We start from the raw sequence: 18,062 nt of genomic DNA, 5'->3' as shown, positions 1-18,062 counted from the left end.
TTGAATGGTTCATTCCAGGGTCATTTGGCGACGTCTTTACTTTGCGTTGCGCGTCTCACGCGTTTCTGTCGCTTGCTCTCTCCCTCTCTCTCTCTAGTTCACTCTCATTTTCTACTCGGTCATTATCTGCAGCGTATGGTGTGTACAAATGCTACTGTTGTTGCTTTTGTTTTTCGTTCCGTTGCTCTCCGGTCGGGAAATGTCCGCTACATACATCTCTCCTATTGCTAATACCTACATCCGGACTCGCACGAAAACGGATCCATATGAAATGGGGCTTAAAATCGAGGACCGCGCGTTTGCGATATGTGATTGTGGTACGCCTGGGACGTATACGGCCCGTAAGGGACGGTTCGTGCTGTATATAAAAAAAAGGAAATGAAATGAAAGAAACAGAACAACATACAATTATAGACGAGGCGCCATAGTTTGCGGTGAGCTGGGGGGGGGGGGGGGGGAAGTGATTGGGGAATATTAAAACAAAACAACACGCGGCACAGTCACTAGTCTAGTGAGGAAGTTTCGTCCTGTTTTGTTGCTTCCTCATCACATCTCTCGTTTAGTGTTTAGTGTGCGTGTTTATGATATTTGACGATCAAGATCAAGTAAGGTTATGTATCTTCCCTCGCAACACGTTTTTGTTAGGCACCAGGTAGGCGGGGTTGTTTGCCTTTTACACTTACAACAATGAAATACCTTCACCGGATTGAGAGCATCGGCAACAGAGAGCATCTGTTAGTGCGTTCTAGCGTGTCAGTAGTACACTAACAAACAACATAAATGAGAAAAAAAAACTAAAACTAGCTTAACGTATAGTCCTACACATCTAATAGCGCCTAGCTAAGGAAACTATAAAGAGAGATAGAGTGAGATGCGCGCCATGAGAACGCGGCTTTGAGAAAGATTGCCAGCTTTTTTTCGTACTTTTGATTCAACGTTGCGTTAATTCTTTGGTACACGACGCCCGTCGGACGCCGTGGTTTTGGAAGTAAGTTTCGTTTGTTCGTCCTCTACAAACACTACACACTACATTACTAGTAAAGAAGTGGCTCTGTCGATCTAAGCTTTTACCCCACCAACTGCTTAAATAACTAAAAAATAGAAACTACACCGCGAACCGATCATGATGAGCCCAACAGCACAGCTGAATGTCTAGCAACAGTGTTGTCGCACGAGACGCACGAGAGAAGCAGGGCTTATGAGGCGACGCCACCATTCTTGCTGCCGCTGAGCTGACGTCACCCGTAACCGGCGGGGAATGTGTGCATACAGGGAGCACCAGCACGAGCGATACACGAGAGAGCAAAACATAGGTAGGAATTGGGCGATGAAGCAGCTATGCTATTTGGTTACTTTCACCGAACCGAGGGCTAGCACAGCACAACGAAACGAAACCACCACACCACCGCGCACACACCCCACGCCCCAAAAAGGACGGTCAAGGAATTCGTTTTACTATATGAGTGTCCCTTGTGTTTTGTGTGTGGTTTGTTTGGTGGTTAAGTTTGTCTACATTACTACAAAAGCGAGAAACAGAATTAGATAAAAACAGAAGAGAAATAGAAAGAGAGAAAAAAACAACAACAGGGATTAAAGGTTAGTGTGATTGAAGGTTTTCGGTTTAATCGAATGGGAAAAGATTTGTTTGGGGGGGAGGCAGGGGTGGCAATAGGCAATTAGTATGGCACAAACGCTGTTGTTCGTGTTTGTTCTTTTGCGCTTTGCCGGGAAAATGCTGTCGTTCGAGCAGTTTTTTTTTTCGGGTAGTTTTGAATATTATAGCAAAACAGAAGAACTGTTAGCCGACACGATCATCTCTGTAAGCACGGGTTGGATGTTTCGATAAGAAAAGTGTATGAGGAAAAGATTTAAAACAAAACCATTCAAACCCTCCCATCGCACCCTCATTTCTCAATTTCCTCAGCATTGGAGCAATAGAAAAGGAAAAAATCTACGACCGTGTGTCATCATGATATCTTCGACGTGGACAAACACCACACCACGTACGGTTCTCGTTTACAACTGCATGCACTTGGTTTGCAGTACTGTATTTGTGTGCAACTATGTATGTGTGTGTATGTTTGTTTTACTTTTGGTATGTGCATTTATTTCCTTACTACTGTTCAGGGGGACTAGTGACACGTTTTAAAGAAACATTCATATTGACGTGAGAGTTGGGTTTATCATTTCAAAATTTGCCGCTTTGTAACTCTGCTTTGCCCCCTCCACCCTGGTCATTTGTTGCAGCACACGATGGCACACTAGAGGTGATTTCCCCCGGTGTTCGTTAATTGGCGCGTCGATATAATTACAAAACATCTCCTTTGGTGAAGTAGTGATGTGCTCTCTGGAGCGCACCGACGACTCCGATCAGACTGCAATAGCCGGTGCAGGTCCGATAACGACTCCGGCACAATGAGACCAACTAGTTCCGCCCAGAGACGAAGTCGTCCGGGGTCGCAGTCGTCCAGAGTTCTCCGGAGTCCTTCAGAGTCTCTCAGAGTTGTCATCCAGAGTCGTCCAGAGTCGTCCAGAGTCGTCCAGAGTCGTCAAGAGTCGTCCAGAGTCGTCCAGAGTCGTCTAGAGTCGTCCAGAGTGGTCCAGAGTGGTCCAGAGTCGTCCAGAGTCGTCCAGAGTCGTCCTAAGTCATCCAGAGTTCTCCAGAGTCGTCCAGAGTCGTCCAGAGTCGTCCAGAGTCGTCCAGAGTCGTCCAGAGTCGTCCAGAGTCGTCCAGAGTCGTCCAGAGTCGTTCAGAGTCGTCCAGAGTCGTCAAGAGTCGTCCAGAGTCGTCCAGAGTCGTCCAGAGTCGTCCAGAGTTGTTGTTCTTCTTCTGCCACTCCGGTTCAACAACTTCCGGTGGTAGCTGTAGAGTATATCGTTAACAGAAAGCAACGTGTTGTCGACGCACAATTCAAGTTTGGAATGAAATCACGCGCTGCTTATCTCTCCACTCTACGCAGGCGCATTTTAAATGAACCTTAGCGCAGGTATGTTAGCTAGCGCAAACGGGACTAAACGGCAGAATAACACATACTGAAAAACGCTTCATACAAGCGATGGTTTGGTTGCACACTTGGGTGCTTTTCGACACAGGTTGATGTGTTTGATATTGGGTTGCTTCTTTATTTCTCCACAATTTCTGGCGGCATATACGTATACATACACACGTTTGTCAAGCGAATAGAATATTGATAGCAAAAGAAGTGCACGAGAGAGCGGGTAAAAGGTTCTGGTTTTGTTTTACCGTTTCTTGCACGGAACTACCAATAAACCCACTCCGTTTAGCTGTGTTTATTTCTCCCCGATCACATCACAATATTTGCCTTAAACCCTGTGTTAGTACACCTCACACGTTCTCTATCTCTTCGTCCTATTTCAATGTTTAACATTGGTTGCATCAGTGTACATCAATATGAATACCAATATATGAATAGATTGCATAAACGGGATGTGCAAGTGTATGCTTTAGTCTCGGGAGATGAGGTTTATGACATTGTTTTTGATACTGAAACACTTTTTTTCTCTCCTTTGGCATTTTGTGAAATGCAACAACACTCTATCATATATTTGAATATCTTGGATGCTTTGTGTGCCTTTGGTTCTGGGTATTGGTATTGCGACATCCATAAATATAATATAGTTTTCCACTATGTTTACACTTCCTAGTTTGATTTTCTTTTCTTATAGATATATTTTATAATTTTTTCTCTTTCTAGTTTGATTCGCTTTCCATATAGATCCCTTATAGATAATTCAATATTTCATCCTTGCAACCCTTCTCTCGTTTTGCTCTTAGGCATCATGGTTAGATATTTACCCGAAAGGGGGCGCGCGCGATTTGCTCGCTATAAAGAGTACATATAAAGTCTCCACTATGCTGCTCCTCCTCATCGATCGCACTCTAGTAGCTACCAAAAAGGAATCTAAGAAAAGGGTAACCAATTTCTATCTGTATTTAGAGGTACCAGCCAACTAAAAAAAATAGAACACACTTTCGATATGACACAGTTTCAAGTGATGAATGATATCGTTTTGGAAACTAATTACTAATAACGCCTGTTAATGACTTTCTCTTAGAATGAAAAGCTAGTAGACAAGGGTTGAAAAAAGCGCTCACACAAACACGCTCATCTCCTCGTTGGAATATTTAAACAAAATGCTTCTGCTTTGCTTAGATACGATTGGTCAGTGGATAACATTGATGTGGATGTGTGCATAGGCATCTTTAAGTGTACATCAAACGGGATCGTAATCCAATCACGCCATCATTATTTCAGTAGGTGTATTTTTTTATATATAAATCTTTAACATCAATATCTGTTTTGCACAAGGTACTCATCGTCTTCTATGCTGTCAGCTGCCATTTTATCATTCCAGCAGTACAATTGCAACAATCATTGACCCATCACCCATTGATAGACACCAAAAAGTGCAACAATATCTATATATATATATTCTTCAATAAAGGTAGCACACAACATCAAACCACACGGCACACCCGTAGCATATTCATGATGATTCATAGATCGGTGCTTTTTAATGACTATACGGGTTGCAGTTTGCATGTGTCGCAGCGTCAAGGAGATTTAGTCTCGCGTACAATAATCATACAAAAAATAGTTCTCTCTACGCGTGCGTTTGCTTCTATCGTCGTCAGTCTTGTGGGATTGGAAAAAAGTGGTACGATTTATTCGCGTTGACCTTTGGGCACACGCACACAATAGAATATAAAAATGTGTGTGTGTGTGTGTGTGAGAGAGAGAGAGAGAGAGAGAGAGAGAGTAAGAGAAAGATAGCGGGGGAGAAGAGATGAATAACTAGACGCTCTTCCTGTGTTACAGTAACACACAAATACGTTCATTCTACAGTAAATTCTACCAGCTACACGCTACACGACCCTTCAGTAGGCTCAGTATAGTGCGCAATAGAACACACCCTCCTACCCTACGAGAATTGGGTAAATACGTCTAAAAGAGAGTTATTACAACACGGTTTGACGAGACAATGTTGTGTGTTTTTTATCCTTTTGTGGAGACGATCATACGCCGCCTGCAGCATGATCGCTTTCTGACAGCGAAACGCTTCACTTTCGGTAGATGGGAACGACGGTTATGGTTTCTATGTATGTATGTGCATTATCTATTTATATCTTTTCAAACATCCAGCAGTTCCTTAGACACTGATGTGATTATTTGCAACAACAATTATAGACCATCCAATACGATTAACGATTGCCCGCCGCCCTTAACTATTGGGCGGGCAAATGACTTGTCTCTTTCTGTCTTCCCTTTTGGTTAAATATTGTTTGTCTCCGCTTTAGTCACGCTACATGGAAGTTTCAATTTATCACCACCCTCTTGCCATTTTAACGCGGTTTTAGTTTTTTTGTTTTAAGCTCTAGTTTTTTGGTTTTGGTTTTCTCCCGAAGGTGTTTAAACATCCGTTGAAATCGTTGCCAGACGATCCGTCTCAACTGAATCATTTGGATGGTCCACACTGTCCTCGTGTTGCTTGGCGGCAGCTTCTCCTGCAAACACACGCAACAGCATGGCAAGAATACGTTTCAATTCGCATTAGTTTGCTTCACGGTAGAGCGTATTATCTGATACGGGATCGTATTCATGATCATGAAAACAAAGAAAAATACACACGTACATACACGCACAGGGGTAAATTGCACACATCGCTTCATTCCATGCAGGACCGAAATGGAAAAGCAACGGAAGGAAACAACAACAACACATCACACAACCACAACAATATGCACATGCAAAAGAATATGTCGGTGTGTTTTGTTTTTCATAAAAAAAGAAAGTAACCAAAAAATGTGTCTACAGTCATAGGGGATGGGAAAACAAATGAACTGAACACACGGTAATAATATTCATGCACAACCCGTGCCACAAAAGCACGAAAAAACTCATAACAAATGGACCTTATGTAAAAAAAAATCACTGTTTTTCGACTGTGAAACACGCACAACCCACATTCGCGTTCGATTGGATAAGGAAAAGAACCATAATTTCATACAGCAAATATTCTTATCGAAACATGCAGCACCCAGAGAGACAGAGCAAAAGATGACGAGGGAATATATTTAATGGTTGAAAGTTGAAAGGAAATATATAAAATTCACAAAAAAAAAAAACAAAACAAAATGATCTACCCAAACTACTTCTACAGTATTTCAACAAACAAACTACCATTGCTAACTGTTTTGCCATACTATTTCATGGGGAGGAAAGAATGGGCAACCACAGTTGCTAAAACACTCACCGGAAGCAGCGCTGCTCAGCACGGTCACGGAACTGCTCTCCGCCGACAGGTCTATACTCGGCGGGGGCAATGGAGGCGGCCCCGAATCGATCGTTTCGTGCAACCGTGCCGGTATTGCTGGCGGCAAGCTGGCACACACACCACTGACGACTCCCGGAGACGCTACGGATGTGCCGCCACCGCCACCACCACCACTGTTGCCGGTATACATGGGCGAGAGCGCATTGACGGTCGGTGCGACAAAGTTGGACGCGATCGGCGATATCCCGACCGCGGAGATGATGCGCGATGAGTTGCCAAAGTTTTGGTGCGGGGCAGGGTAGGGCGGTGGAATGGTGGTACTGCTGTTGCTGCTGTTGCTGCTGCCGGCAATTCGTCGATGCGCCGTTTGAGCTGGAGGAAAAGGAGTTTGGGCGTTAGAAATCAGCGCTAAAATCATGCTCCAGCGATCGCAACAGACCGTATTCAGAAGGAGTAATGTCTATACTGTACAGTGGAGCGAGGCATAACTACCGATTCCAGTGTTTCTAAGTGCGTTTTTGGCGGTGCCATAGGGACAGTTGACTACAAGTGAAAAAAAACGGGGTTCGTCGCCTGTCTGCTACAGTACATATATGGGACCTAATTTTCCTCATCTTTCAGAATATTCTCATTGCTCTTAGTCGATAGAAAATATACCACAAGCACCTTTGAAGCCTGTGTTTGTTTGTACAGGTTCTTGATCGAGAATTATCGCTCGAGTGTCCTATCTCAAATTTTCGATGTGTTCCTGTAATATATGTCCATGTGAAATGGAGGCGCCTGATCAAAATCGGAAGAACGAAATCGAGCAGTTTGAAAGCTCACCCGACATCTCTCACAAGGGTTATTTGATTCTGCTATAATCAATGCAGTTTGCGAGCAGTCATAACAGCTGGAATTATAGCTTGCTAAATATATTGAATACATTCCAGTGTGGATTATAGCTTGCTAGAGCCATAAAAATAAAGCAAGGGGTACCCGTTCAAACTAGAGATGTGCCAAATGTACCAGAACCGTACGGATCATTCAGTTCACGTGAAAAAACATAAATGAACCGGTGCACAAGAGAAAAAGGCAATGGTTCTTTTGAAAAATTAACATTAAAAAAACATAAAAATTCGTGTAAAAATTCATGATAATTTTTAAATAACGAACAGAAAAACCTTCCAACATTTACAAATTTAGAGACAATACAAGAAATGGTCTATTTTAAACTATTTGTGTGAGTTGCTTTCCAGGGTCGAATGATAGAGTGTTAAAATTGGCTAACTTTTCACGTGATCAGACCAACGGATTAATCCGTAGTTCTACCGATTTTCGAATAGTGACCGATTCACAGACTTTACAGGTGTTTGCAAAAGAACGAAAGAACCGAAATCACGTTCACGTTCTTAGCAATGAACGATTCGGTTCACTCACGTTCACTTAAAAGAACCGAAATGCCCACCTCTAGTTCAAATCCCTCGCAATGATTAGCAGGAAGCTTAAAGTAGCTAGTGATCAGCGTAACTGGCATGACTTACTAGTAAAAGTAGCTTATTGCAATTAAATGAGATGAATCAGATTGTAATCATCTCTTTGAAAAGTGAAAACTAATCAGAAAAACAAGTATTATCCCATCACAAATTCTCGCTCTTTTTTTAGCACATACCATAGTTCGGTGGACTCCGGAAGGAGCTACTCTCGGGCGGCAGTTCCATCGGTGGCGGTATTTGACTAGGTACAACATCGACGGCACTCTCCAGTATCCGGCTCGCCAGCACCGGGCGTCCGTTCGCATACATCGACATGGTGGCGCTATAATTCGGTGGATTAGTGGGCAGCAGGCCCGACAGATGCCCGACCCCACCGGTACCGCCACCGGTCACACCACTGCCCCCCGTAAACCCGCCGGTTGCGTGTGCCGACGACGGGGGTGGATATTGCGGTGGACCCATGAGGCCTCCGGCGGTGCTGGCACCACCTGAACCACTGCCGGTCGTAGTTCCGGTCGGTCCGACACAACAGTGGGCCGGCGATTGCGAGGGGCTAATTGTTAGACCTGCGCCACCACCACCACCACCACCACCGGCGTGTTGCAGGTATGCCGCGTGTGGATGGTGGAAGTGCGACAGCGTACTGTTCAGGTGCCCCACCAGCCCCCCGTGATGGTGCCCGTGGTGATGGTGATGCATGTTGGTGAGCGGCGGCGGCAGGATCGCCCCAGTCGTCGGGTGTCTCGGTTGGTGGGGGCGCGTTTTCGTCTGCTCGGACAGGGAAAGCAGCTTCTTGACGGCTTGCGGCGAGGCGGCACCGAACTTTGGTGCTCCACTGTTGCCGCTGCTGGCGCTACCGATCGACAGGCTGCTCATGCCCAGCCCGAGCGCACCCTTCTTGCCTTCGCTCGTCGAGCTGGTGCTCGACGTGGTGGAGAGCGTGGGCGATGGGTAGCGCTTGCGCACCTGGACCGTGTTCGGCGTGGTACCGCCCTGTGCCTCGCACTCCAGCGACAACCGGTGCAGCTCGTCCTCGTCCGTGATGACCTTCATGTTGTTCAGGTACGCCTTGACGCGCCGTACCATCTGCGCTTCTTCGAACATTTTCTTCGGATTCGGGGCGGCCGTTGACTTCTTCCGCCGCTTCACCGTCTGGCTGTGCACGAACGCCGCCGCCACCGACGTAACCGGGGGCGGTGGGGGTGGTGCCGGCGGGGCGAGCATCAAATTCCCACTGCCCGACGGTACGGACATCTGGTTGAGCGCCAGCATTGCCGAGCTCGGGGGCTGACACTTGTACTCCAGCATGGTCAGTATGTCGTACGGCGAGTTGCACATGTGCAGCAGCGTCCGGATCTCCTTCGAGATCATGCGCAGCTTCTCGAAGTTGATCAGGCTGTCGATCTTCGTATCGTTGCCGAGATGGATAAACGTCAGGTCCTTCTTCACCACCGGATAGAACGGTATGACCGGCTGCTGCGCGTTCAGCTCCGTCTGGATCAGCTGCCGGTACTTGGACATGTTGCGCGACGGATCCATCAGGTCCTGCAGATCGTTGAACAGCTTCTGATACTTTGACGGTAGCTTTTCCCACGTCTGCCGCAGCCGGCTGACCGCCGCATGCCCCAGCCCGCTCACGATCGCAAACAGACTGTTGAAGTTCTTGCACTCCTTGCAGTGCCGGGCGATCTTGATGAACTGCTTGATGATCTTGCACCGGCGCATCATGTTGTGCTCGCTGCACACCTCCGTCACCACCCAGAACATCTCCCGGTTGACCAGCTCGGCAAAGCGCACCAGCATCGGCTTGCCGTACCGGCTCTTCAGGTTGAACAGATCGTCGATGTACTCGGTCGACTCGATCTGCCGGAAGATGCTAAAGTCCTGCAGCGTCAGCTGTATCGCCAGCTCGTTCGCGTTCAGCTGCAGAAAGTGTACCGCACTCTCACGTATCAGCTCCGGCGCCACATCGTCCGGCACGAGCGTCTCCGTGATGCCGTTCGTTTTCAGGTAGTACCGCGAGCTGAGCCCGATCCGTTCCGCCAGATTTTGCAGCTGGTCGGGCAGTCGGCGCTGCTTGATCATGCCGCCCTCGCCGACGCTCACCTCACACAGCGAAAAGTTCGAGCTCGGATCGTGTATGCCGAACTCTTGCAGCGCCAGCATCACCACCTCGTGCGCGGTCGTCTCCTTGTGCACCAGCAGGTACTTGCACGTCTGGTCCGACTTGTACACCTTCAGGATGTGCTCGGGGAAGTCGCTCGCCCGCAGCTCCTCGTAGTACATCGTGCCGCCTGTCTTGGCCGGCACGATCGCCTCCGTCGATTGGGCCTTCGCCGGGGTGGAGGGGTTTTCGCGCAGATCCGGATTGCTCTGGTAGGCGGAGGTCGGTGGCGTTTCGTCCGAATCGGCCGTCGTTATCGAGGAGGTGGAGATGGAGGACGCCTGCGAGGAGAAGTTGACGCTGATTCCCGACGACCGGTCGCTGCCACCCTCGTAGCTGCTACCGTTGTTGCTGTTGCCGTTGTTTGCGCCGCCGCCGCCGCTGCTGCTGCTACTGTTGTTGCTGCCTCCTCCACCGCCATTGTTGTGATTGTTGTTAATATTATCATCCTGGAAGACGCTATTCTTTGGCAGTAGGTTCATCTTGATCAGCGCCTTCTGGATTCGCTTCTTGCCACCGAGCGTCATGAAGCTGCCGCCCTTGTTGTTGTTCATCTGGGCGGACGGTGTCGATGCGCCCGAATCCTTCCGCCCGTACTCGATATCCCGGACGGGCAGCGGCATCAGAAACTGGGGCGCCGGCAGCAACCCTCCACCGACCTTGTCCACCAGATCGAGCGACTTCTGCGACTGCAGCAGCTCCGTCCGCAGCCCCTTCTTGAGGTCGATCTTCAGCTTGCTCGAATCACCGTCCGCACTCGACAGCATGCCCTTAAAAGCCCACAGATTGCTCTTGACCGTGATGCTCAGGTGCGTCGTGCCCATCAGAATCTCGAGCGCCCGGGCACACGTCACGTGCTCGAAGCTCTGCCCATTCACCTCCAGTATCTGGTCGCCCCGCTTCAGGCCCGCCTCGTACGCTTTCGTTTTCGGCTCGACGCGCGTAATGAAGATTCCGCCCGGGCCGCCCGAAATCTGGAAGTTCAGATCTTCGTCGCGCGAGCTGCGCGCAAGCGTAACGTTCCTTTCCCGCGCATTGTGCTGCGCGTACACGTGCAGCAGCCGCAGCTGCTCGTACATGCTCCGTTTCTCCAGCGCCGATTCGAAGATTTCCAAAAACTCCATCATCTGCGGATCGGTGTCGAAATCCGTAAAGTGATTGTTTACCCACAGCAGTACGACGCGCGTCACACGGTCGCACAGCACACTGTCCAGCGTGCCGGATGACAAGTGAGACGATCGATCGATCGATACCGCCGTCGCCGCCGCCGCATTATCGACCAGATCGGTCGAGCCTCCGTCCTCGCTGGACCCACCGCCATCCACGTTGAACCACTTCAGCAGCTGCTTCGAGATGTCGATCGGGTTGTTGATGAAGGTGCGGCATGTGAGCAGGAAGTCTTCCACGTAGTTCGGATCGGTCAGCGTCGTGTCCTCGACCAGCTGGTGCATCAGCCGCTCGACCGTGCCGCGTATCACCACGTACCCCTTGCGCGACCCGTTCTCTCCCGTGCTGTTGCGCAGCTCGGTCACCATCACGACCTGGCCGTCCTCCTCGATCTTGCGTATGTTGTCCTCGCCCTGGTGCTGTATCCGGTAGTAGTCCGTCTGCGTGATGCACACGAACTGACAGTCGTCGCACTTGGTGCGCATCACGCCCCGATGGTACAGCTTGTCCATCGTCGGCATGATGCCGAAGCTGTCGCCGTAATGCAGATACTCGACCTCGCCCGTCCCATGCTCGATCTCCACGTGCCCGTTGATCAGCACGCTCCACGAGTCCAGCTCCTCGCCGTCGTTCATCACGACCGTGCCGGCCTTCTCGACCACCGCAAACACCATCACCGCGCAGAGGGCTCGCCGCACGGCGAACGTCATGTTGGTGAACGCTTTCAGCTTCTGCGTAAACTCGAGCAGTATCTCAATGTCCTCCACCGTCCGGTCGGTCGGATCCTTTTCCAAACATTCTCGCACCGTATCGCGCACGCTTAAACTCTGCGCAGAAAGGGAGTGACAAAAGAGCGCGCGATTAGTCAAGGAGTTACTCAAGGAGACAGCAGTTTGTTGTACTTACATCTATACTCTCAGCAATGTCCTCCTCGTCTGAATCGACCACGGATTCGACCAGACCGGAGAGATCTACCTCGTCCGAGTCTAGCGACGAGCTCGTTACGGAAGTCATGGTATCAGCCTGGCTGGTATCACTTGAATGAGATAATCGGTTGCCTTTGTCATAAAGCTCTGGATAGATGCTAGTGGTTAACTGCAAAGAGAGATAAAAAAATCAAAAATAAATTATTCATGTCAAGAAAGCAATGAGAATAATATACGCCCCTTGAAGAACCGTTCAAACACGAGTCAAATTCAGACAAAATAGTACAAATAGTGTGTATGTTTAAGTGTTAGATATAAGAATTAGACATGAGCACTTCCCAAAATAATAATAATAATAATAATAATAATAACAACAACAAAATTAATAATAATAATAATAATAACAACAACAAAATAATAATAATAATAACAACAACAACAAAAATAATAATAATAATAACAAAATTGAATTTATAGAAGAAAAAACTAACTGAAACGTCGTCCGAACACCAACGGTCAATTTGAATTTTGTTCAGCGCTCAAGGATGCGGGCGAAATGTCAGCAAGCGCGAATTCGCCCCGCTGCTAAAGCATCGCGCACGCACGCACGCACACAACGCAAACCGATCTCACCAACAAACACGCACACACCACGAAACAGACCGAGAGCGCGCAACAGCGCAAACATCTGTCAAAAATTTTCGACTTCTTCCGCGTTGTGTGTGCGCGTCTGTCCGCCAGTGTTTGGAACGCGTTTCCACCGCATTTAATCGCACTTGTTTTGCTGTGCGCTGTCCCGGGCAACATATTGTACACTTATCGTGTGCATTGCAGACATACAGCACAATACAAGGAAGTAGTGCAACCTCAACGGACGCGTTATTATTGCGCAATAAAAACAACAACGTGCAGTCGTCGGGGTGGTGCCTGTTGTTGTTCTCGTTGACCTTCCACAAACAAGCGCAGTGTGGAGAAGGAAATCCGTGTATCTCGATACACGGGCCACAAAACAGCAGCAGGCTGCACATATGTGTTTGACTTTTCTACGGACAGCTTTCATCGACGTCATAACACGATTGCTGCTGCTGCGCCCTAGGAGGCTCGCGCCGTCCGGATACAACGCACGGTGGTGCTGTGCATGCAGCAATCGATAATACGACAGCAGCAGAAAATCAGCCCAGCAGCAGCAGACGACGAGTGCGTTGGTGCCGTTCAAAACTCAACAGCTGGCCGTGTCGGTTGTGCGCGCGTTGGTGGTACATCTTCCCCCGAAAACAAAGGAAAAACCACAAACCGTTTGACCGTAACGGGAAGATTGTTCTTTTCCTTTCCTTGGATGGATAATTAGAATCTGCAGCGGGGAGACAAGCCGCAAATAGTGAACAACTGCCCCTTTCAAAAACCACTCTCATCATCTCGTTCGATCGTGCAACAATAATTGTGCCTTGCCACACTAGGAAAACCGTACAAAAGCTGCCGGGTGAAGAGAGAGGGCCGGAACAGTACATATCAAACGTGAGGGGTGTGCTTGAGGGTGCACAACAGTCTGCTGCAAAAGAAAAACACGCACCCGTGGTTACCCGAGAGCCTATAGCAACCGGGGGATCCCCGCACAACCCAGCAACGAAAGCGACGAAACCAAGGGCAACAACACACGGGGGTGGTGCCTGCTGTGCTTGCTGTGGTTGCTATCCCTACACACAGGAGAGAGAGAGAGAAAGTGTGTGTGTGCAAACACCGACCGAACCGTCTGTTTCCCGGGGGCGGCTTAAACACACAACATAGACGGCGCAGCATCGAGTGTCATTCTGCACCAAGCGCCACGAGTGTGTGCTGTACATACTCCGACCAGTCCCTCTCTGTGGTGAAGAGTGTGTGAAAAAACACAGACAGCAGGCGGCAGCAAGTGGGGAAGGCTACAAAGTTACAAAAAAGCCCAACTTTTCTCTCCCAGCACTGCACACCAATGGTAAGCAAAAAGGGTCTCGCGGCATGCGCGACCCACACACCGAGTTGAAATATCAAAACGTTAGCATAACATTTTTGCAACCCTCCTCCACATCCAACCACATTGCCGCTGTCCAACTGTGTGTGTGTGTCTTTCTCCCTCTGTTCTGTTGGTTTAAGCATTTTCTAATTTCATTTGCTTTCTTTTTTTGGCCCTCAACAACGCTCGCTTGCGGTTGGGAAAAAGTAGCCACAGACACACGCAGCCATAGCAGCTACAGGCCAATTTCACCCCCCTTCCCCAAGTCGCGCAACGCACATATTTGGTCAAGGGCAACTTTCGCCGAAAACATTTTGCCAACCCACACACACACGCCGCGCGATGGAAAAATAATGTTTCACCGTCTCCCTCTCTATCGGCGGACGGAGCCCACTTACTGTTTGACCTTTTGATTGTGGTGTGTTTGGTGGTGCTTTTCCAAGCGAAGACCCTTTGCCACATTGCTGTATGAGTTTTCATTTATTTTAATTCTCCTTTTTCGTTTTTCCCCCTCTATTTCACAGGCGTCCGGATCGGTGTCCGTTTCCACAGGGACCAAAACCACCAACAAAACCGGCATGACCGGAACGACGGGAGGCGTTACCGGAGGCACGGGAGGTGGCGGTGGCGGTGGTGGTGCCGGTGGGCGCAAAAAGTCCGGCCCCAAGTTCGAGCTGTCGGACGAGCAGCGGCAGGACATCAAGGAAGCGTTCGATCTGTTCGACTCGGAAGGCACGGGCATGATCGACACGAAGGAGCTGAAGGTGGCGATCCGGGCGCTCGGGTTCGAGCCGAAAAAGGAGGAAATCAAGAAGATGATTGCCGAGATCGATAAGGACGGGTCGGGGAAGATTTCGTTCGACGATTTTCTGCAGCTAATGACGGTCAAGATGGCGGAGAAGGACTCGAAGGAGGAGATACTGAAGGCGTTCCGGCTGTTCGACGATGATGAGACGGGTACGATTTCGTTTAAAAATCTGAAGCGCGTCGCGAAGGAGCTGGGAGAAAACTTGACCGACGAGGAGCTGCAGGAGATGATCGACGAGGCCGACCGGGACGGGGATGGGGAGGTGAATCAGGAAGAGTTTCTGAGGATTATGAAGAAAACGAGCCTGTACTAAAAGGAGGGCAGGAGGGAGTGTGCAGTAGGAATATACCAAGCATGCATTTACTATCTTTTGCGCCATTTGTAAGCAACACAGGGAGATGATACACAGGAGAAGAAGGACAATTTAACGTAACAAAGCCAAAACATGTAACAGTATCACCAAGGGATGTGAGAGAGAGAGAGAGAGAGAGAGAGAGAGCGAGCAAGATATGACAAAAGGAGGATTGATAAAAGCACTACAACAAGTATTCGAATTAATCAACGAATTAGTACAACAAGATGAGACACAACAGCAGCAGGTGTGGCAGGCGCAGCACACACACAAACTCTTTTCGAACGAATCTTCCCGATTCCTGTGAATCTCCAACATTCCATGTACTGTTATGCAGTGCTCCGGAAGGAGTTTGTTGCATTTAGAGCGAAACAACACAAAGAAACATTTAAAACAAACAAATAAGGGGACAAAGAGCACAGTGTACTCACTCGCCAGAGAGCGAAACCGAAAAAACAAACACAAATGGCTTTACTATATAGAAGGGTAGAACGCGACCTATTTGGCAGGAGCAGTCCCTTATAGAAAGATGATGATGCAAAAGCGAGCTAAGCTGCACCAACTGTTGGTCGCCTGGCACACTGCTGCTGCTTCCTTTCCACACACGTTTATTCCTCTTAAAGAGGAGATCGCGCGCGCCCCCAAGCAAGCTTACTTATAAATAAGGGAGGGATGCAGCAGTAAATGTGCAAGCAAGCTATCTTCGTCTCTCTCTCTGCTACCCATTATTGATAAGGAAGGGAGGAAAAAAACGGCGAATACATGATGATCGCATATATTTTAACCCGATGACAAATGTGTTATTGATAATCTCTCGATTAGTGAGTGAGGCAAGTACGTTTAAAAAGTAGAGCAGACAGCACCCACTTTCAGCACATCAGTAAGTCAGTCGTAGCAAGCAAACACAACAAAACGTTACAATGATTTAACAATCCCACCTAGAAATCGGGGTGTCTATCCCCCCATTTTCCTTCTCAGAGTTACTGCTTTCTTCGGTAGATCACGAATCGTGTGGCCGATTAATTAATAGTAGACAGACAGGCACACACTTACAGGGTTTTCCAGGAGATCTCATAGCTGTGGGACACTTTATTGACACTCTTTCTTACACGAAATGAACTTAATGTAATGGGAATTGGACTATCTAGCACCCTTATTGGACAAATCCAATTGGAAATTCCATGGAGCCTGTCCAAAAATGGTGCCATAGAGTCCAATTTCCAAATTATGAAGTTCACTTCCCAATCAGAAAGAGTCAAGGAAGTGTACCACAACTATGAGAACCCTTGGAAACCCCCTGTATCATAAGTAGAAGCAGTTTACCTCTCTAACGCTAACGCCGTCTTGGCGGCCGCTGTAGGTCGTCGTGTCTTTTTAACCGGGTGGTGGTTTCATAAAGTTTTGGGGTGAAACAAAACTAATCTTAATCAGAAATACAAACACACAACAAACGCACAGAACAACTCGCCTTGCTGAATTAAAGCGAAGTTTGATAGAAGCATAACAGGAAGAGCGCGTTAGACCGATTTTTCACGCACACACAAAAAACATAAACACACAAATTAGCTCTAAATCGCACGAAGTGGTGTTTTTTTGGTGTGTGAGCTTTTACTAGATGCACACACGCGACAGGAGACACACAGTGAATTATTAGGCTACGTAACGCTTCGCTCTGTCATCAGTCTCTCGCTCTTACTCCGTTCCTCTTGCGATAAAACGCATTTGTAGTGAGTTTATTAAACAAACAAGCCAAGAAAAGCGATTGCGTATGGGAGTAAAATGCATCCGAGCAAAAGATTACCCCCAAAACCCCGCAAACTAAACAGCGACAGAGGTCGACAACCGGAGCGGAGCTAAACCTGGGAGAGGAATGGATAAAGATGATGGGCTTTTAATGGGAATCGCGTTGCGTCCGTGGGGCACGTTTAATGCTGATAGGGATTTTACCCGGAAAATGTATCATCACAGGGTTGAGGAAGGATGAGGATGAGCTAAAATGCGCTAAAGAATGCAGCAGCTACAACTAAAAGCCAGTAGAGTTACAGTAGGCAGAGCCGCAAAAGAGAGCATTTAAAAAACAAACAAACATTAAAATATACTATTTTTCTTCAACAAATGGTGCCGCTTATTAAATTAATAGCTCCTTCCCGAAACGGTGTGTTACTGTATATATGGGGAGAAAAGGGTCCTATTATGAGACTAAAATAACTCCGATCGAATACCTATTAACCCGTAAAATTGATAGCTTCTCTTTTTGGTTTCTCTAAATTTTAAACGCCTTTCTGTATTCTAAAATAGAACACGCTGGAAGAACCGGCGCCCAACACACGTGTTTGGGCAGGTTTAACACTCCTATAACCCAATCTAGAATGGCCTTCGATTATTAGAAAACAAATGAAAAGGGGTAAATTTTTACATAAAATGGGGCCACCAGTCCGAATGCGTGCCTCTAGCTCATATGTGTGTGTGTGTGGATCTATTTCCGGAAGGATCCCACAAAAGGAACCACCCGGAACACACGAGGGTGGTGTCCCACACATAGGAAGCGGCGAACGAACGGCGTAGCTTTCAGACATCCAGCTCCACAGGGCAGAGGCAAAAGACAGAGCTTTTGCTCAGAGCTGCAGTGCTTTAATTAGCTGTCAATCAAATACAGACATTCCTTCCCTATTTGAGATGCCGTTTTACGAATGAACGACCCAGTCTCCCTCCCTCCTCTCTCTCAGCCAGTGGGTTGGAGATGCATTTGGAATATTATCATATTTTCTAAGCGATGAAGCGGACCTCCTCCTCCTTTTCTATTTCGTTCGTGCTTTCGATCGAAGCTTCAACGGGAAAGCGAGGGGGAATCGATCGAGCGGGCGCGGCAATGCGTTTGACTTATAA

The 18,062-nt window shown here is 48.0% G+C and overlaps 2 protein-coding genes across 6 annotated transcripts in view; one reads left to right on the top strand and one right to left on the bottom strand.

Annotated features, from left to right (window-relative positions):
• Positions 1 to 18,062, bottom strand: part of LOC120956643 (rap guanine nucleotide exchange factor 2) — a 41,124-nt gene continuing 23,062 nt past the window's right edge. For 3 of the 5 annotated variants that reach the window (XM_049609755.1, XM_040378284.2, XM_040378286.2), the window contains exons 3-6: positions 12,010 to 12,198; positions 7,949 to 11,930; positions 6,277 to 6,669; positions 3,103 to 5,527 (exon numbers count right to left, since the gene is read on the bottom strand). In XM_049609755.1, the coding sequence (XP_049465712.1) occupies positions 5,433 to 5,527; positions 6,277 to 6,669; positions 7,949 to 11,930; positions 12,010 to 12,198 (4,659 nt within the window). In that variant the 3' untranslated portion in view covers positions 3,103 to 5,432. Of the gene's footprint in view, positions 1,518 to 3,102; positions 5,528 to 6,276; positions 6,670 to 7,948; positions 11,931 to 12,009; positions 12,199 to 18,062 lie in introns of those variants that run through there. The other 2 variants (XM_040378289.2, XM_040378287.2) reach the window with 2 other exon arrangements.
• LOC120956646 (uncharacterized) lies at positions 12,690 to 17,292 on the top strand. The gene is made up of 2 exons (XM_040378295.2): positions 12,690 to 13,998; positions 14,541 to 17,292. The coding sequence occupies exons 1-2, from the start codon at positions 13,996 to 13,998 to the stop codon at positions 15,135 to 15,137; spliced, it is 600 nt and encodes a 199-aa protein (XP_040234229.2). The 5' UTR covers positions 12,690 to 13,995; the 3' UTR covers positions 15,138 to 17,292.

Source organism: Anopheles coluzzii, chromosome 3 (genome assembly GCF_943734685.1).
Source record: "Anopheles coluzzii chromosome 3, AcolN3, whole genome shotgun sequence".
NCBI classification, from domain to species: Eukaryota; Metazoa; Arthropoda; class Insecta; order Diptera; family Culicidae; genus Anopheles; species Anopheles coluzzii.
The sequence above is the reverse complement of the archived record's forward strand: the minus strand, read 5'-3'. Positions and strand labels throughout refer to the sequence as shown.